At 40.9% G+C, this 21,722-nt stretch overlaps 1 protein-coding gene across 4 annotated transcripts in view; it reads left to right on the forward strand.

Annotated features, from left to right (window-relative positions):
• Positions 1-21,722, forward strand: part of GALNT1 (polypeptide N-acetylgalactosaminyltransferase 1) — a 105,946-nt gene that overhangs the window by 47,066 nt on the left and 37,158 nt on the right. For all 4 annotated transcript variants that reach the window (XM_056138090.1, XM_056138092.1, XM_056138093.1 and 1 more), the window contains 2 exons: positions 7,150-7,391; positions 11,359-11,533. In XM_056138090.1, coding sequence (XP_055994065.1) covers positions 7,253-7,391; positions 11,359-11,533 — 314 coding nt within the window. In that variant the 5' untranslated portion in view covers positions 7,150-7,252. The remainder of the gene's footprint in view (positions 1-7,149; positions 7,392-11,358; positions 11,534-21,722) is intronic.

A 21,722-nucleotide genomic window follows, 5' to 3' on the forward strand; every position in this document is an offset into this window, starting at 1 on the left:
AGGTTGCACTGATGTACTGACTTTTTTTTTTTTAAATAAAAGGAAGAGCAGTAGACCATAAAGTTAGATGTTTTGATTTTCTTTGCTTTTTGTTTGTCTTTAGGCCGTTCCAGGTGGTGCTCAGGGCTTACTCCTGACTCTGCTCAGGGATCATTCCTAGCTGGGCTCAAGGGACCATATTCAGTACTTGGGATCAAACAGGGATTAAACCCAGTTGGCTGCATGCAGGACAAGAGCCTTACCCACTATGGTATCTCTCTAGCCTTTTCATTTAATAATGATGACATTTTGCAAAACATCTTGAAATTTTTAGACCTCGATTGTATTTCTTCTTACACCAATTTCTTTATATATATATGTATATAATATTTATGATTTTTAGAATTTCTTTTTTTAGAATTGTTTTGGTTTGATATGTAAGCACATTTCTTTTGAAGTAGAGTATCATTTTAAGTAATTAAATGGTTATCTCTACTTAAGGAACGGTCAAAAGTGGGTTAAAAATAGCCAGAGCACTTGTTAAAATATAGTGAAAGGGCCAGGGAGGTAGCTGAGAGGATTGGAGCATGTGCTATACATACAGGGGCTCTAAGTTTTATCCCCTGCACCATGTGCTCCCACGAGTTCTGGAGCCCCCAAGTACCACCTGGGTAGTCACACCTACATAGCTTTACCAAGATTTGCTGGGGGTGGCCGTTGGATCCATTGGGCATGACTTGGTAGTTTCCCCCTGCCACCCCCGCCCCCATGTGTGAAAGGCATGACTGACTTTACCATACATCAAGGAATTATAAAGCTGTAATAAGAAAGTAGGGTTGTATAGGGACCAGTGGATGAGAACCATAAAACCCCAGAATCTTGGTTTATGGCAGAGTTAGAATTGGACATCTTTAGGGGAAAAGATGAACAGCCCGTTCAAATATCTGGAACGGTTGGTTACCCACAGGGAATAAGACATGACACTCTGCTTATCTGAAAGATAAAACTTTGAAAATGTTTACACATGGGCTAGAGAGAGTACAGTGGTAAGGCACATGCCTGGCATGCAGCCACTTTAGTTCAATCCCCAGCACCACCAATATGGCACCCTGAGCCCTATGAGGAGTAAACCCAGAGCTCAGATGGGTGTAGCCAAAAAAAAGTTTGTATACATTAAAGCATTTTGATCATTTCAAAATAAAGAATAATTTCCTAAGAGTTGATAAATCTAAGTAAGAGTACTCTTATTAAGTTTTAAACTGGGATAACATACAGTACATGTAAAATTATACACAAGATTATAATCCATCCTGCATAAATAGCTTCACAAACTAATAGGAAAATGACAAAATAACCCACCTAATATAGATAGTGGACTTTACTGCATTAAAGCCTTTACATCAAGGAGAAAAACACATAATGACAAGCAATGTCAGAGCTAGTGGGGACATGCAAACCAAACATTTAGAGTTAAAATGAACTTAATTTTTAATTTAAAATAAACAAGCGGACATTAAGATACTACATATCCATCAGATTGTAAAAAAAATAGTATATCAATAAATGTTGTTACAGAACTCATTTTGCTTTCTGTTTTGCTTCAGTCAGCTGTGAAAATAAATTAGTCATTTTAAAACCTAATACATATCCAGGGACTGGAGTGATAGCACAGCAGGTAGGGCGTTTGCCTTGCACGCGACCGACCCGGGTTCGATTCCCAGCATCCCATATGGTCCCCTGAGGACCGCCAGGAGTAATTCCTGTGCATCTCCGGGTGTGACCCAAAAAGCAAAAAAAAAAGAATGTGGGATAGAACCCCAAAAAATTCTGAATGAGAATATGCTAATGACCTTTATTTTCACTTTTTTAGATTATTTTTTATTTAGTGAATGAACTTTCTGAATGCTAAATAACTAGACAACTTAAAGACAGTGGCAGAATATTGACCTGGACATAGGAAGTAGAGACTACAGAATTGAAACCTAAGGACTATACATATTAGTAATAGATTGCTCTTTTGTTTGACAACTGTGGCTTAGGTTATTATCTTTATACAGTGTACTTTTTTCTTTTATTTTTTTGTTTTTTTTAGTGTTTTAGCCACACCTGGTTTTGTTCAGGGCATCTGGCTTTGTGCTTAGGAATCACTCCTGGTGGTGTTTGGGGGACCATCTGCAGTGCTGGGGGCAAACTGGGTTGGCCACATGCAAGGCAAGTGCCTTGACAGCTCTGTCTCTGACACTCATAATTTACTTTTGTTACTGGTATAAGGTAGGATATAATTTATTTATTTTTTAACCACATGGAAAGCCATTTGCCCCTGTACCCATTTGACCTTTAAATGGGTAGTTATAGGTAGACCTCTTTTCTACCTGTAAGTGGGTTTGTTTCTGGATACCACATGGTTTTAAGTACTTTAGATAAATAATTGTAGATGGGTTTTTGTTTTTGTTTTTTTGCTTTTTGGGTCACATCCGGCAGTGGTCAGGGGTTACTCCTGGCGGTGCTCAGGGGACTATATGGGATGCCAGGGATCGAGCCCAGGTTGGCAGTGTGCAAGGCAAAAGCCATACCTATCTCTCCGGCCCTGTTGGGGTTGGGTTTTTTTTTTTTTTTTTTGGTGGGGGTTAGCTGGGGAAGGTTCACACTCAGCTATGCTCAGGGATCACTCGTGGGGCTCAGGAGACCATGTGGGTGCTGGGGATTGAACTCAGGAAGGACATAAGCGAGGCAACCTAAGTCTTACCCACTGACCATCTCTCTGGCCCCCATTATTTGTGTTTCTTTGAGAATTATATTTTTCCCTACTTTTAACATGGTGTATCTTGTTAGTCATGTATTCTTTTTATGTTCTTCAATAAGCTTGATCATTTTCTCCATATCTTGTACCACCTATATAATTAAACTTATTCATGAATATCTTAAGATTTTTTAGCTATTTTGAATATGGTTAATATTACTTTATATACTCTGTTACTGTATATAGGAGTATATATGATGTTGTATGTCCGTTTTATATCCAGCAACCTGAATTAAATCATGAATTAGTTCTCATGGTTTAGCTATAGGCTGTTTTGGAATCATCTGTCTGTGTAGAAATCATGCTATCTGCACATTTCACTGTCACTGTCCTTCCGTTGTTCATCGATTTGCTCGAGCAGGCCCAGTAACGTCTCCATTGGAGACTTTGTTGTTACTGTGTTTGGCATATCGAATACATCACGGGTAGCTTGCCAGGCTCTGCCGTGCAGGCAAGATACTCTCGGTAGCTTGCCGGGCTCTCTGAGAGGGGCGGAGGAATCAAACTTGGGTCAGCCATGTTGGCTGTGTGCAAAGCAAACGCCCTACCGCTGTGCTGTCGCTCCAGCCCATCTGCACGATAATTTTTTTTTTTTTTTTTTTGCTTTTTGGGATTCGACATATCGAATACCAGACACAGTAACAACAAAAGTCTCCAATGGAGATGTTACTGGGCCCGCTCGAGCAAATCGATGATCAACGGGAGGGCCTTTACCTTTTACCTTACCTTTTTGGGATTACTCCTGGCTCATGCATTGAGGAATTACTCCTGACGGTGCCATATGGATTCTGGGAATCGAACCCGGGTTGGCCGTGTGCAAGGCAAATGCCCTACTAGCGGTGCTATTGCTCCAGTCCTGTATGATAATTTTGTTCCTTTTTTTGAGTCCTTTTTCTTTTTCTTGTTTTATTGCTTACTCAGCACAGTGTCAAACTGACATCAGAATCCTTAGCTCACCTTATTTATAATGTAACAGAAATGTACCAGAAGTTCCAGAATTGGGCTAGAGAAATAGTGCAAAAGCTGAAAACTTGTTTCGCGCGCAGAGTCCTGGGTTCAGTCTTTGGCACCACTCCCCACCCCACTCCAGCACCCGCAGATACAGTCATTGTTCCCCCATGCCAACCCACTGCAGTTTCATTGCTAAATATGTTTACGATAGATGAAAAGATTTCCTTTCTAGTTCAAGTGTGCTGTTGAAGTTCTCTATTGACTTGTAACAATTTACTATAAAACTTAACGGCTTTACCATGGTGGTGGAAAATGGGCACTGGTGGAGGGATGGGTATCTGATCATTGTATAATTGAAACCAAAGCACAAAAAATTGTAAATCTACAACTTTAAAAAAAATAAAATAAAGGGGGAAAAAAAAACTTAACGGCTTTAAACAATTAACATTTATAATTTTATTTTCTCTTTGGATATAGAATGCAGGCCCAGTGTAGCAAAGTGGTATTCACTCAGCATCTTTTTGATGTGGCAGTTCACAGTGTCCGATGCACTGGGAAGTCATCTGAAGACGTGACTGAGAGCTGCCTCTAACAAGCTTCACTTAGATGCCTGGCAAGATATACTGAAGGCTTGGTCCTCCCTGTGTAGACCCCTCAGTAGGGAGGATTGAGTATCCAGTCTCTCCTCAGAGGGTATAATCTGAGAGAGCTAGGATGGAAGCTGTAGTGTGTTGTTTTATGACTAGTCTTTCCCTCCCTATCCCTCTAGTTTTTTGATAAGAGGTATAAACCAAAAAAAGTTTATAAGTTACACACCTACAGTATACATAGGAAAGACTTAGTAAAACAGTAATTTATCCATGTGGTAATATGTGACTGTGAGATCCCTCCTTAAGCTCAAATTTTTGTATATAGCAGCTGAAGTTAATGCCTCTTCCTGTTTGCTTTGGGTTGGCAGTAAGCGAGGTCCCCACAATCAGACTAGTGTTGAGGGACTCATCCTGGCTCTGTGTTCTGGATTCATCCTAGAGATGTGTAGGGAGCATTTGAGATGCAGGGGAATCAAATCAGGGTCAGCTCTATGCCAGGCAGGTACTATACCACTGTACTATCTCTCCAGCTGTTAATATCATTTCTTGAAGACAATTGAGGGATCTCATCCCTCATACTCATTATCTCCACAACCCAAATTCTTCTCATCTTGCTCTTCCTTCCATCCAAAGATAGGTTTTCTCTTAATATTACATTTCAGTGACTCACATTATTCTGCATCCAGATATTAATTCTTTCCCTTTTTAATATATTCTTAAAACTCAGTAAGTTTGTCCCAAATCTAAGTACCTCTTAGATTTACTGTCTGTATTTCATTTCCAACTTCATCTCACAGCCTAGTTCTCTTTCGTCTATTCACAGTGATTTCTCAGTGTTGGCTTCTTCCTGCTATAGAACATGCTATTCACCGCTGAAGCACTTGTTTTTCTCTTAAGTTTATATCTTACTCAGGGGTATCTTTTTGATAAAGTCAGATCTGTTGTAGGATTCTATAGTCTTATGTACCTCCCTTCAAAAATCAGTTATTAATTGAAATCCCTTGTTTATGTGACTAATGCCGCCTTTCCTGGACTAACTTTTAACTTCACAAGAGTAGGAAGTGCGTATAGTTGTGTTTCTCTCTCTCTCTCTCTCTCTCTCTCTCTCTCTCTCTCTCTCTCTCTCTGCTTCTCTCTCTTTGCTTTTTGGGTCACACCTGGCTATGCACGGGATGCACAGAGGTTATTCCTGGCTCTGCACTCAGGAATTACTCCTGAAGGTGCTCGGGGGGCCATAAGGGACACTGGGAATCGAACCTGAGTCGGTCACATGCAAGGCAGACTTCCTACATGCTGTGCTATCACTCCAGCTCCTTGTTTCTCTTTTCCCTTTCTTATTTTTGATATTTTTCCTGAATATAAATGTATATTGAGTGAGCTAGTGAATTAATACCATTGGTTATAGTTATTGTAGAATATAGCAAATGGCATATGTAATTACTAAATAAAATAACCTAGGTTCTCCTTACAGGGCTAAAGGAAAACTTTCTTCTAAAAAGTTTTTAGGGGTTTGGGGACAGAAATTCCAACTACAAACAAAATAAGGATCCTGTATATTGTGCCTTTTCCTGGTCAGCTAACTGAACACCAGGTCTAATTGCTTAAGAGCACTGTTCTTGGGAGAGGGAGATTTGCTCGATTTGCTCGAGCGGGCCCAGTAACGTCTCCATTGGAGACTTTGTTGTTACTGTGTTTGGCATATCGAATACTCTCGGTAGCTTGCCGGGCTCTCCGAGAGGGGCGGAGGAATCGAACTCGGGTTGGCCTTGTTGGCCGCTTGTAAGGCGAACGCCTTACCCGCTGTGCTATCGCTCCAGCCCAGGAGAGGGAGATACATACCATTATATACACCACAGTCTAAAGCTTTAGATCCAAGAGAACGAAACTCATTTTCATCTTTTGATGTTCAGCAGTAGTTGAGAGTGTTCCCTTGGGCTTGGAATTTCTGGAAATCCTTGGATAGAAGTATGAGGGGTTAAAAGAAAACTATGATTTCGAAGATAAGTATGACAGCATCTCTGTTCTCATTGTGTAGTCAAACAGTGTTGGTTTGAGGAAAGAAAGGATGTAGCGAAGAGATCAAAGAATCCATAGAGATGGCAGAAACAACAGTTTACAAGTACACTTAATATTTTGGGATGTCCTTTCCGGTTACTGTCTAGCAGCCTCGTGAAGTGGGCAAGTACTATTTTATATTTTTCTTCTGCTATTCCCTTTTTTGGTGTCTGTTGCAGTGACTGGGAAGACGTAACACATTTAGTCGCAGGACCTTCACGTTTGCTGACGATTATTACATTCTTCAGTTATGATGCACAAATACACCTGGCTGTGCACCAATGACTGCTTTATGTGACGCTGGGGTCCCAGAGAGCTTCCAGGGGCCTGCAAGTGGGCGCCAGGGAGACCAAACACCCTGGGCCTGTTTGTGTGTGTGTGTGTGTGTGTGTGTGTGTATACATGTTGTAGAGTATACACGTGTACTTTACAACAATATGTATGTTGTAAAGTATATGTATATGTATATACTTTACAACAATTTTTTTTACATCTGATTTATAAGCTTATTCTTTTTTTGGGTCATACCCAGAGATGCTCAGGGTTACTCCTGGCTCTGCACTCAGGAATTACTCCTGGCAGTGCTTCGGGGACCATATGGGATACTGGGAATCGAACTCGGGTCGGCCGCGTGCAAGGCAAACGCCCTACCCACTGTGCTATCGCTCCAACCCCTATAAGTTTATTCAGCATAGTAGAATTGTATGTGTATATTAATTTTACAATAACTGGGCTCAGAATTTTTTTAATCAATTTTTTTCTCTCTTTTTCTAGGTTATAAACACAATTTCTGATGAAACCAGATTGGAATAATTTTCATGATCTTTGTAAATTTATATATATATATTTTAAAATTTTGCATTTGACTTAAAGTGCCATGAGAAAATTTGCATATTGCAAGGTGGTCCTAGCCACCTCCTTGATTTGGGTACTCTTGGATATGTTCCTGCTGCTCTACTTCAGTGAATGCAACAAATGTGATGAAAAAAAAGAGCAAGGTCTTCCTGCTGGGGATGGTGAGTAATATTTATAATACACCTATTTTGTCACTCTTTTACTAACTTACTTAGAATGTTTTCACTGTTTGAATGATAATCCCTGTTTTTTATATATGATTATTAATATTTATATCAATCCCCTGGTGGGTTCTTGCAGCAGTTTTCGTATTGGGGCTGGGGAATGGGTTGGGAGGGGAGGCAAGAACGCTGAAAAGGATGGAGCACGTGGCTTTCATGTGCAAGGACCTGAGTTGAATCCCTGGCACTGAGGAGTGGTTCCAGCCCACAGTTCCACACTCACACCCTCCTCTTTCCCACACTGCTGGGGAGGTCTCCATATAAAAAAATGTATTAAAATACAAATTTTTGTTTTATTGTCAAATTTAGTTTCCTGCAAGTTATCAGGTGATATAGGAATTCTCTGAGTTTGAGTTTTTAAATTTGTACAGAAAATTCATACCCTAATGCAGAGAGGAGTGTTGAAATTGCGTTATCAGATCTCAGAAGAGATTACTTTTGCTTTCTCACTTCTAAGAATTGTATGGGGAAAAGTCATTGTAGAGAGTTATAATCCAGGGATCTTAAAGTAATAGGGAGCTCCAGCTAGCATTTTTTGGAAATGGCTTTTGAAAAAAAATCAGGGGATAGAAAGAGGGGCTGCACTGAAAACAAAATGCTATAATATCTGGATACAGAAAGGAAATCCAGAAATGAAGGACCAAGATTGGAACTTCTATTATTTTTTGATAGCAGACATGTAGAAAAATGTTTTGAACTCTTGGTGTTTCAACCAACAAACAAACTTTGTTTTTAAACATAATGAAAATAACTTTACATCATGAATCAATAATTCCACTTTTCTGGGTTCTGAAAGCTTTGTGATTAATAAAAGGATACCTGGTTATACAGTTTTCTGGTTTTTAGGAATTACATGTGAATTTGAGGAATTACATGTGAACTCAGTATGTTTTATTGGGTAAATAGCTGTACTTTTATAACAGTATTTAGTTGCCCAAAATTTATAATCCACAAATTGTTTTGGTGTCTATGCTTGTTTACTATTATTTTTGAAAATGGGATTGTAAATGACAAATTTATTGTCAAGCAGGGCTGGAGCGATAGCACAGCGGTAGGGCGTTTGCCTTGCATGCAGCCAACATGGCCGACCTGAGTTCAATTCCTCCGCCCCTCTTGGAGAGCCCGGCACGCTAACGAGAGTATCTCGCCCACACAGCAGAGCCTGGCAAGCTCCCCATGACGTATTTGATATGCCAAACACAGTAACAACAAAGTCTCCAATGGAGACGTTACTGGGCCCGCTCGAGCAAATCAATGATCAACGGGAGGACCTTTACCTTTACCTTTACTTATTCTCAAGAAATTTTTCTAGGGGTTGAGTGATAGCACAGCAGGTAGGACGTTTGCCTTGCATGGGGCTGACCTTGGTTCGATTCCCAGCATCCCGTATAGTCCCCCAAGCACTGCCAGGAGTAATTCCTAAACGCATGAGCCGGGAATAACCCCTGAGCATTATCGGGTGTGACCCAAAAAGCCAAAAAAAAAAAAAAAAGAAGAAAAGAAATTTTTCTAAAAGAATAGGCCAATTGATGATGTTGGACTCAAGTAATACATTGACTCCTTACCTTAAGTTTTCCACTTTCTCTATAAATTTTATTATTATTATTTTTGCTCAGGGGTTACTCCTGAGTTTGCACGCAGGAATTACTCCTGGCAGCACTCACGGGACCATATGGGATGCTGGAAATTGAACCCGGGTCGGCAGCGTGCAAGGCAAATGCCTTACTCGCTGTACTATTGCTCCAGCCCCCTCTATAAATTTTAATTGAATGACTTTGAATAAAAATATTCTCTGCTGATTTTCCTGATTTACTCTATGGCCCTGCTGTTTAATAATTATAAATAATTATAAAATTATTACCTCCATAACTGTTAGAGTTGTATCTCCATGTCTACAGAACCATTCCCATTATTATTCAAATTCTTGTCTAACGTTTAGAGATGTTAAAAAATGAAAATATATTTTGGAATAGGCAAAATTTAGTGCATAAAGTCAGCAAAGATGATAATTGTGTGATAAAATCATATGGGAAAAATAAATTTTAGACATCATTACATCATTAGTAATTTTCTTCAAGAGGGTTTCATATAGCTTTTACCTTTTTATTTTACTTCCATGATAGATACAAATTTCAAATTTGTAAGACTAATTAAAGTACATTTGTGGGGGCTGGAGCAATAGCACAGCAGGTAGAGCGTTTGCCTTGCACGCAGCCAACCCTGGTTTGATACCCAGCATCCCATATGGTCCCCTGAGCCCCGCCAGAGGTAACTCCTGAGTGTAGAGCCAGGAGTAACTCCTGTGCATTGCTGGGTGTGACTCAAAAAGCAAAAAAAAAAAAAATTAATTAATAAAGTACATTTGTGTACTTTTGTGTACTACATTATTAAAGTACATTTGTGTACCACACAAAGTATGTTGTGTGTTTTATGTATTTTGATCTTAGTTGTCAGCATTAAGAATAAGCGTGTAGTTTTCTTAGTAAATTTTTAAAAACGTAGGTAAAGGTAAAGGTAAAGGCCCTCCCGTTGATCATCGATTTGCTTGAGCGGGCCCAGTAACGTCTCCATTGGAGATTTTGTTGTTACTGTGTTTGGCATATCAAATACGTCACGGGGAGCTTGCCAGGCTCTGCCTTGCGGGCGAGATACTCTCGGCAGCTTGCTGGGCTCTCCGAGAGGGGCAGAGGAATTGAACTCGGGTCGGCCATGTTGGCTGCGTGCAAGGCAAACGCCCCACCGCTGTGCTGGAGCTATAGCACAGGGCTGGAGCGATAACACAGCAGTAGGGCGTTTGCCTTGCACGCAGCCAACATGGCCCACCCGGATTCGATTCCTCCTTCTCAAAGATAATTAATAGTTCGTTTCACTCTTAACGCTGTTATAATTCAAAGTTAAGAGTATTATAGTAGAGTTCATAGGTCATGTTGTAGTTATATAATTCTACCCCCCACCCTGCCCCCTATTGTTGCTGAGATGGCTGGAGAGTTGTCGTGCTTTCCAAAAGAGAGAGAGAGAGAGCAAGAGCGAGAGCGCCAGAGAGCAGAAAAGCACCTGCCATAGAGGCAGGTGGTGGGTGATAGAAGGGAACCTGATCCTGGAAAATGTACACTGGTGGAAGGATGGGTGTTGGAATACTGTATAAATGAAATCTAATCATGGACAGCTTAGGAAGGGTCTATCACAGTGATTCAATAAAAAAGTGGAAAAAAAAGGATTTTTTGTTTTCTGGTTTAATAGTATCTTATAAGCAATCAAATTTATACCTAGTAGTATTTCTAGTAAAAATTTATTCACTTCTCCTTCGTGTTTTCTACCACCTTTCCAAAGTTCAAACATAAAAGTAGAGAAAATTAAAATGAATCTCTCATAAACCCATGATCTGGCTTCAACAATTGTAAACTTAAGACTAGTCTTGTAATGTGGATATCTTCCCACTTCCTCCTTTTTTGGTTATCATTGATGAAGAAATTGGGAGGAGAAAAGGCACCAAAACAAGAACACATGTGATACATTGGAGTGAAATAGTGAGTTGCTGTTTAAAAGATACTCAGGTGGGTAAGAGGTGTAGTGTCTGGGAGGTTGGTCGAGAAAGTTAGATTCAATTCCATCTCACTTCCATCTGAAAAAATTGGAGTCTTGGAGACCGTGGGATGTACTGAAGACTGCTCTTTAGTGAGGCTAACGTGGTAATAGTATCTGAGATGGCAGCACGCTGGTGGAACAGTATTTAGGTGAGTTAGTAGGTTTTCCATCAGGACTGAGATCTGGAAGGGCTGTACAGTGGAAAAGGATGGGCTAAGAAATGTCTCTCGTTGCTTAGGCTACAGTTAAAACTCAGCTGTTACCATACAGAATCATAAATCACTTATTATACAGTTAATATAACTTTCCTTCTTGTTCTTAGTACTAGAACGTATACAAAAACCTCATGAAGGTCCTGGAGAAATGGGGAAACCAGTTGTCATTCCTAAGGAGGATCAAGAAAAGATGAAAGAGATGTTTAAAATCAATCAGTTCAATTTAATGGCAAGTGAGATGATTGCACTCAACAGATCTTTACCAGACGTTAGATTAGAAGGGTAAGTACCTTTGACTGTTGCTGATAGTTATTTTTTCTAATTTATAAACTTTTGCCCATTATAATATATTCTCTATAAAACTGTGCAGTTCAATGAATTTTACTCAAGTTTTATAGTCAAGAGACAGAAAGTACAAAGAATTGGCTTGATGTACAACTACATTGCTGGTGTTCCCTAGTCCCTATATCTAGATTTCCTCACACCCACTATTCCCCACTATTTTCCACTCGGGAAACTCATTTCTCTAGGCTGACTCTCAGAATCCATTATTACTGTCTGTGTTTAACCCTTACTATGTTTCTTTATACTCCCAAGTATGAGACATCATTTGGAATTTGTCTTACTCCCTTTGACTCAATTCGCTCAGCATGAAATCCTCCAGTTCCTTCTAAATAACAACAAATTAAGGGATTTTATCTTTTTAAGGGGGCTGGAACAATAGCACAGCGGTAGGGCGTTTGCCTTGCACGCAGCCAACATGGCCAACTCGAGTTCGATTCTTCCGCCCCTCTCGGAGAGCACGGCAAGCTACCGAGAGTATCTCGCCTGCACGGCAGAGCCTGGCAAGCTACCCGTGATGTACTCGATATGCCAAACACAGTAATAACAAGTCTCATGATGGAGACGTTACTGGGCCCGCTCGAGCAAATCGATGAACAACGGGAGGACCGTGATCTTTTTAAGGGCAGAATAGTATTCTTCTCTCTCTCCTTTTTCTCTCTCTTTCTTTGTGTGTGTGTGTGTGTGTGTGTGTGTGTGTGTGTGTGTGTGTAAAGTGTAGTGTGTGTAGAGAGAAAGAGCATACAACTTCCTTATTCACTAATCTGTTCTTAGGTACTTGGGTTATTTCTATATCTTTGCTATTGTGAATAGTGCTGCATTGAACATTGGAATGCAAATATCTTTTCAAACTAATGTACCATTTCCCTTGGGGTAGCTGCCAAGAAGTGGAATCTCTGGGTTATTTGGAAGCCAATTCTTTTTTTTTTTTTAATTTTATTGAATCATCATGAGATCGAACTCGGGTCGGCCATGTTGGCCGCTTGTAAGGCGAACGCCCTACCCGCTGTGCTATCGGCTGGAGCGATAGCACAGCGGGTAGGGCGTTCGCCTTACAAGCGGCCAACATGGCCGACCCGAGTTCGATTCCTCTGCCCCTCTCGGAGAGCCCGGCAAGCTACCGAGAGTATTCGATATGCCAAACACAGTAACAACAAAGTCTCCAATGGAGACGTTACTGGGCCCGCTCGAGCAAATCGACGATCAACGGGAGGGCCTTTACCTTTACCTTATCATGAGATAGTTGTAAGCTTTAATGTTTGGGTTACAATTATACAATGATCAAACACCCATCCCTCCACCAGTGCTCATTCTCCACCACCAATATTCCTGGTATACCCCCCCTTTCCCACCCTCCCTCTGTCTCCATAGCAGACATGATTCCCCGTAATCTCTCTCTACTTTTGTACATTATGGTTTGCAATACAGACCCTGAGAGGTTATCATGTTTGGTCCTTTATCTACTTTCTGCACGCATCTCCCATCCCGACTGATTCCTACAGCCATCTTTTTCTTAGTGATCCCTTCTCTATTCCATCTGCCTTCTCCCCTTTGCTCATGAAGCAGGCTTCCAGCTATGCAGCGGTCTATCTGTCCTGTGTATCTACTGTCTTTAGGTGTCAGCCTCCTGCTATGTTGTTTCATACTCCACAAATGAGGCAGTCCTTCTATGTCTGTCCCTCTCTTTCTGACTCATTTCGCTTAGTATGATACTCTCCATGTTTATCCATTTATCACGACTTCATCTCTCCTGACAGCTGCATAGTATTCCATTGTGTAGATGTACCAAAGTTTCTTGAACCAGTCATCTGTTCTAGGGCATTTGGGTTGTTTCCAGATTTTGGCTATTGTGAACAGTGCTGCAATGAACATATAGGTACAGATGTCATTTCTACTGTGTTTTTTTTGCATCCTCGGGATATATTCCTAGAAGTGGTATTGTGGGGTCATATGGACACTCAATTTCTAGTTTTTGAACAACTGTCCATATTGTTTTCCAGAAAGGCTGGACTAGTGGGCATTCCCACCAACAGTGAAAGAATGTCTCTTTTTCCCCATATCCACACCAGCACTGGTTGCTTTTGTTCTTTTGATTGTGTACCAGTCTCTGTGGTGTGAGATGATATCTCATTGTTGTTTTGATTTGCATCTCCCTGATGACTAGCGATGTGGAGCATTTTTTTATATGCCTTTTGGCCATTTGTATTTCTTTTTTGAGGAAACGTCTGTTTATTTCTTCTCCCCATTTTTTGATGGGGTTGGAGGTTTTTTTCTTGTACAATTCTACTAGTGTCCTGTATATCCTGGATATTAATCTCTTGTCAGATGGGTATTGGGTAAATATTCTTTCCGATTCTGTAGACTCTTTCTGCATTTTGGTCACTGTTTCTTTTGAAGTGCAGAAGCTTCTTAGTTTGATGTAGTCTCATTTGTTTATGTTTGTGGAAGCCAATTCTTAATTTTTTGAGCAATCTTTGTATGGTTTGGTTAGAGCTTTGAACTAGAGACAACGTTCCACCAACGGTGAATGAGGATTCCTTTTCCCCACAGCCTAACTGCACTGTCTCATATTTTTTGACGTATGCCATTCTTACAAATGTAAATTCTTACATATGCCTGATAAGCGATGAATGAACTTTCTTATATACCTATTGGCCCACTCTATGTTTTTGAGGAAGTTTTAGTTCACTTCCTCTCCCCATTTCTTGAATGAGGTTTTTGTTGTTAAGTTTGTGAGTGCTTTATAAATTTTGAATATTGGCCTTTTGTATAGTAAAAGTGGATATTTTCTCCTACTCATTGGAATGTCTTAGTTTTAGGGTTTTTTTTAATTTTTGCAATGCAGAAGCTTCTTTGGTTTTGTACCCTTTTATTTTTGCTTCTATATTCCTAGCCAGTGGTATTGAGACATTTAAGAGGCCTCTGAAGTCTGTATGTTAGAGAATCCTGCCTATATTTTCCCCGATGTAATAAATCCAAGTCCAATATCTGGTCTTTGATTCATTTTGAATTGACTTTTGGGTGTTATGTTTGACATTGGTATGAGGTAGCGATCAGGTTCATTTATTTAGTCTTTGACTAACCAGTTTTCCCAGCACCATTTATATTTGGGCTGGAGGTGGGGCAGGGAGGAAGAGTGTTGGGCCATCCCCAGCCGTACTTCAGGGGTGTTCCTGGCTCCATGTTCAGGAGTGGGACCTAGGTGATGCTCAAGGGATCATATATAGTGCCTGGGATCAGTGAGGGTCAGCCCAATGCAAGGCAAGTACCTGACCTCTGATACTATCTCTCCAGTTCCCTAGCACCATTTATTGACGCTCTCCTGCTCTCCTTGTTCCAGCTCCTTTGTCAAAGATTAGCTATTCATGTGTCCAAGAGTTCTTCTCTGGGGTCACTTAACACCTGGTTGCCTTGCACAGGAGATTGCATATTTTCATTGTGGCCCCAGTAATCATACATGCCAGGATCACAATTGATGGAGTGGTACCAGGGGTGTATCTCACAGCATCATTTCTCCAAGGCCGTGCTCTGACACTGAGCCATCCTTGGGCCTCCTTAGCTGACTACATTTTGTAAACAAAATTATGTCTTTCATTCCATTCTCTTTTCTCCCAGATAAGTTCCTATAAATTGTTTTAAGAAATCGATGGAAGTTGCATATGAACATTGCTTATAACTTTTAGTTTGTTTGGGCACTTTTAATAGCTTTGAATCTGCTAAGTAGAATTGGTTCTAAGGCTATATCTGTATTTGTATTATGGATAAACAAAGTATTTTTACCAATACCAAAACAATATGTTTGGTACTTTTATTTCCTTATCATTTGGTTTTCACCTGTTCCATGAATTTTAGAAATGTAGGGAACTCCTAGAAATCCAGAAAAAAGGCGCTTGTGTTTTGAAGTTTAGTTTCTCTAGAGGCAGTAAATCTGTCAGCTGACTCGAGAGAGATTTTAAAAATTGGGTACAAAGAGGCGAGAGCAGAGTACAGAAGTTAGGACCCTTGTCTTGTTCATAACTGACCAGTGTTAGACCCAGAACTCCATGTGGTCTCCCCAAACCTGCCAGAAGTGATCCCTGAGTACTGTCAGGAGTGTCCAACCCCTCCATCCGAAATAAATTAAAAAATAATTCAAAAAATTTTCTAAAGGAACCTCAAGGATAATAGTTTGGTATTTTTCAAGGCAGAGAGATATATATGGATTATAATATAATGAGAAAATGTAATGAGATATAAAATAACTGCAAAGTTAATTATCTACAAAATTTAAATATCTAAAAAATTGAAGAACAAAACACTTTCTTTGGACAGTTACAAAGCATGGTCAAGTTTCAGGTTTTAATATTAAAAATATTTAAAAATATTAAAGCACCATTATTTACATAGTTTCATAGTTGAGATTCAGAGGTACTGTGTTCCAACACCAGCATGCCACTGTTTTTGACTTCCCTCCACCTGTGTCTCAAGTTTTGTTCCCACCCCCCAGCCTGCCTCCTTGACAGGCACTTCTTTTTTAAATATTAATTTTTTAATTATATTGAATCACATGAGAAAGATCATTACAGAGCTGTTCATGATTGGGTTTCAGCCATACAATGTTCCAACATCCATCCCTCCACCAGTGTAATTTCCCAGCACCAATGTCCCCAATTTCCCTCCCACTCCCCCCAAAACCATTTCCCACCCCAGCCTGCCTCTGTGATAGACACCTCTCTTCTCTCTCTCTCTCTCTCTCTCTCTCTCTCTCTCTCTCTCTCTCTCTCTCTCTCTCTATTTTAGGCATTATTGTTTGTAGTACAGATGCTAAAAGGTTATTGTATATATCTCTTTACCTACTTTTAGTGCTCAGTTCTTGTTCAGAGTGATCATTTCCAACTAATATTGTCATAATTGACCCTCCTCTATCTTAACTACCCTCTACCCCCCCATACCCTTGTGGTAATATCTAACCATTGTTCAGTCCTCTTGGCCTGTTTTTCCTGGCCTTTCCCTTCCCTGGCCATATTTTTTTATGCCCCACAAATGAATGCAGACTTTCTATATCTGTTCTTCTTCTGACTCATTTCTCTCTCCAAGTCCATCCATTTATAGTCAAATTTCATGACCTCATTTTTCCTAACAGCTGTGTGATATTACATTGTGTAGATGTATCATAGTTTCTTTATTCGTTCGTCTGTTCTTGGGCACTCAGGTTGTTTCCACATTTTGACTTTTGTGAGTAGTGCTGCAATGAACATAGAAGTGCAGATGGTGTTTCTGCTGTGTACTTCTGGACCCCAGGGTATATTCTCGGAAGTGATATTGGACAGGCACATTCTTATGTTTAGTTGTTATAGTTTGGATCTCATGCTTTCCAAGTTGTTGGCTCTGTAGTTTAGATATATACATATGCCGCACCTGTATGCTACTGATAATACCCCAGGCTCCTGACCCCTGTTACCTACTGTCCATTTCTTTTCCCACCTTGATTTCTTTTCTTCTTTGTCTACATTTCTATAATCTAGGGTCAAGGATAATCTTTTTATCCCTCTTTAGTATCTTGCATTGCCTCCTCCTGTTATTCTATATACCACAGATAATTGAGATCATCCTAGCCCTGAGATTTTAAGAAGTGCCACAGTCGAGGCTCTTTCAAGGTCAGGAGAATGAGACCCATCATTGTTACTGGTTTTTGGCATATTGAATACGCTGTGGGGAATTTGCCAGACTCTGCCATGAGGGCAGAATACTTTTGGTAGCCTGCCAGGTTCGCCAGAGTAAGAACTAGATAATAAGATGTCATGTGGCCGCGCGTTTCCGGGAGCTGGGTTTTATAGTCTCTGGGTCTTGGCCATTGATGAGATTACACGGCGCCGGGAGCAGTTGGTGGGTGTAACGCCTACATACTGGAAGATGGGGATCTGGGTAGAGGAGGCCCCAGTCCCAATCCGAGCAGGCTTGGAGATCTATTCCCTGGGTCCTGCACACCTGGGTTCCTCCGCCAGTTTCTTCATGCGTGAGGCTTGTCCAAACGTGTGGAGAGTGGTCTTAAGCATGGCTGTGGCTGGAATTGGAGGGCTTCAGCTGCCGGGGCTCTGCTTGGGGTGGGGAGGGAAACTCAACCCACCCTCCTCCAAGGGGCCCCGGTGACTAATCAAGTACAAGATGCTTTGTCTCATCTCTAGTGATAAAACACACATGCACACAACACCATGGTGAAATAGTATTATATTCTCACACAGCTATGGAAGTGAGTGTAGATTGGTACTCTCACATAGAAAAACATGTCACTGTAACTGTCACTGTCCTCCCGTTGTTCATCGATTTGCTTGAGTGGGCCCAGTAAGACTTTGTGAGACTTGTCGTTACTGTGTTTGGCATATCGAATATGTCACGGGCAGCCGGCGTGATGGTACCTTGTTGGGCTCTCCAAGAGGGGCAGAGGAATTGGACCCAGCTCGGCCGGGCGTGTGCAAGGCAAACGCCCTACTGCTGTGCTATCACTCCAGCCCCCAGAAAAACATGTAGCCACTAAAATAACATCATGATCTAGCAGGTCGGCCCTAGATATATCTTATTTCTAGGTCACATGGCAATGCTTGGGTTATTCCTGGCGCTACATTCTGGTGGTACTCGGGGGACCCTATGGGATGCCAGGGGTCGAACACAGGTCGGCTGTGTGCAAGGCAAATGCCCCCCTTTACTGTACTATCGCTCTTGCCCCCATGTTCCTAGATATATCGTAACAGAAAAGCATGCATCAGGAGACATAGACGAAGGTATTTATAACAATACTATGTGTATTGGCTCTCATCTGAAAAGTGTAAAATGTGATATATTCATCCAAGCATATACTTGACAGCAGTGGGAGTGAGAAAAAATTACATACCTTGACATGGATGAATGTCATCACCAATATTTATACTGAGCAAAATAGCCACATAAGAATATAAATAAATAAAGCTGTTTCTGGGAAGACCAAAACTGGGCACAAATCAAACTTTAATGTTAAGGGTTATGATTGCTATTAATCACCTTTGTGGAAGAAAGAAAAAGTAACAGCAAGAGACATTTATGAGATTTGCTGACTTATGTATGTTCTGTTTCTTCACCCGAGTCATGATTACTTGGGCGTTTGCTATGTGAGAAGTCATTCGACTCCAAATTTATGTTTTGGGCACTGTGTCATATAGTTCATAATAAAATCAACTGTAAAAATGGGAAAAACAAGTGGGAGGTGATGCAGCAGAGACAGCAAGTGTAGCATTGCTTTTGAGGTGTAATTTTTTTTTTTTTGAGAGAAATGGGGATATTAGCTGAATTCGCTGGGAAGATTATTGCATTCAAGGAAGACACTTTTTAAAATGTCCTTTTGTGGGAGAAGTGAAAGGACCACGTCCAGAGGTGCTCAGGCTGACTTACAGGCTAAACTCTCCAGTGCTTAGGTCCGGTGGTGCTGGGATATCTCTTTTTTTAAAGATAGAATATGGTACAGTGTGTATGTTGATAGGGATAATCACATAAGGAAAATTAGAAATTATTCTAGCAATATTTTTGACCTTGAATCAGTGAGAAGGAATATAGGTATTTTTAAAAAGTAACAGATAAAATAGAAATTTTATAGTTGAGTAAAGCATAGTGATTATGATCACAGATGCATATGGGAGGATAAATGTATTGATAGGAATATGAAAATTCTCATCTGATGGCTTTTATTTTTTTTTCAGTGAAATTGCAAAGAAGTTTAATGGCAGTGAGTAGGTACTGGAAATCTGTGGCAATGTGAAATATGTTGAAGGAGTTGACAAGGAAGTGCTGTATGTAATACTGGATATTGCTGAAAGCCTACTTGGGGCTTATGGTTATAAATTAAATTTGGGACCATCCAGTATGTTGGTATGTTTTCTTTAGCTGTAGTCAGCAGCTCTAGCATAGATACAAAATCAGAGGAAAGTTGGGTTTTGCCAGTTGAGAATGATAGAGGAATAGACAATATAAAGCAGTGAATATGATAAAAAAAAAAAAGCCATAGATCAGGGTGCTGGCCTCGTAAGCTCTTTTTCAGATTTGCGTGGCCTTTGGTTCAGTCTTCAGCATCCAAAATACACACATAACATAGCTGTGGACTTAAGCAGAGTAAAGGAATGGGAAAACGTAACAAGAAAAAGTAAATGTAGAAAAGAAGGTTAAAGGATGGTAGGGTTGGGACTGGAGAGTCCAGTGCAGGAAGCTGAAAAGCAGGGATTATTGGAGCAACTGAGTTTAAATTACAAACCAGAATTGTGGGGAGAGGGTCGGATTGGGGAATGGTAAACAGAGACCAGGATGCTGAAAATGAAAGTTATCAGTAATGACATGGTCTAGAGGATAGCATGAAAGTGAGTAGGTAAGCCTGGGAAAGAACAGATCTATTGGGGAGAGTAGAGTAAAACAAAGATCTTTGAGGCCAGGTTAGTGATACTTTGGCTACTAGGATAATAAAGTGATCACAAATGGTATGACAAGACTAGTGATGGATTCCCCCTTCAAGCCCCCACCCCACCCCAATCCCACTTTCTGGCCGTGCGCAAGAGACTATAAGGGATGCTGGGGATTGGTTCCAAGTTGACCAAATACAAGGCATGCACCTTACCAGCTGTACTATCTCCACTGCTTCTGGTGATGGTCATGATAGGAAGGTGATATGAGATTGCTAATTGTTACAGCAGGGATTTTGATAACACCTTATTTAAAGGACCCTAGGCCACAAAGGGAGAAGGAATAAGCAATGAATCGGTAATGAAAGGAAAGATATTTACTCCCGCTTCTACACTAGTGGGACATAGGAGATGGAAGAAAAAAGTGACTTCCCCTTGAAAGATACTCAGGAAGCAGCAGTGTCTTGATTTTAATTAGTGATGACTATTCAGAAAAACAATTGTGTGTATAATAGAAATTTTCTAATGACATAACAATGAATTTCAGAGAGATTGGTTTTACATTTAAGTGTATCCTGCTAGTATTCTGCGTAGTATTTCCGTCTATTAATTTGTAAATAGTTTGTTACTTATATTTGACTTGTAATTAATCTAGGTGACTTGAAAGCATATTGAAATTTTTTCATGTGCATTTCTTGTTGACTTTTGATTTTCTCATTTTTTATCATTCATTTCTAGGTTAGCTTCATCATAGTTAAAGAATACTTGTAAATGAGCATAATCCATTAGAGATGTGTTTTTTTTTATGTGTTTTTTTTTTTTTTGAGGGACACAGCCAGTGGTATTGGGTGTTGCTTAGGATGCTATGTTGTGCCAAGAAGCAAACCTGGGGCTCTTGCACTCCAGTCCTTCGAGCTATCTTTTTAAGTTTACCTCTGCATAATGATTATGTATTTTGGGGGGTCATGGAGGCTCCAAGTCCTGCTCAGGAGAAGTTCCTTCCATCAGTTTTCAGCCAGTAGGCCCTGCAGCAGTGTTTGGGGGCCAAACTAAATGATGTGGGGGACTGTAAAAAAATCTTTGAGGGGGGCCAGGGGGGCCCCAATGGCTCTCCCCCTGGCTGCCCACATTTGGGGTGGGCCCGGGCCGCTCACCCACCCTGGGTGGCCTGGGCCATGGGCAGACTGTGGATGAAATGAGGGCCAAGTGGGTTGATTGATCAGTTGCTGTTTATTCCATTCTCCCCACGCGCCTGCCCCAGTCTCTCTAAAAGGTAAAGGTAAAGGCCCTCCCGTTGATCATCGATTTGCTCGAGCGGGCCCAGTAACGTCTCCGTTGGAGACTTCGTTGTTACTGTGTCTGGCATATCGAATACGTCACGGGGAGCTTGCCAGGCTCTGCTATGCGGGTGAGATACTCACGGCAAGCTCTCCGAGAGGGGCGGAGGAATTGAACTCGGGTCGGCCATGTTTGCTGCGTGCAAGGCAAATGCCCTACCGCTGTGCTATCGCAGTAGATCTCTCTAAGTCTCCCATTCTAGTCTCACACTGCCTCTCATTCCCGTCTCCTCCTGTCTCTCCCGTTCATCTTTCCATGCTCCATCTCGCAGCCTGGGCTTTCTCTCTCCATGTGCTTGCTCCTGTATTCCTCTACATTCTTCCCTCTGTCCCCCTTGCTGTTCTCTCTGCAGTCCATCTTGCCGCCCTGTGCTCTCTCCTCTCTAGCTCTCTCTC

Source organism: Sorex fumeus, unplaced genomic scaffold (genome assembly GCF_029834395.1).
Source record: "Sorex fumeus unplaced genomic scaffold, SorFum_2.1 ptg000128l, whole genome shotgun sequence".
NCBI lineage: Eukaryota > Metazoa > Chordata > Mammalia > Eulipotyphla > Soricidae > Sorex > Sorex fumeus.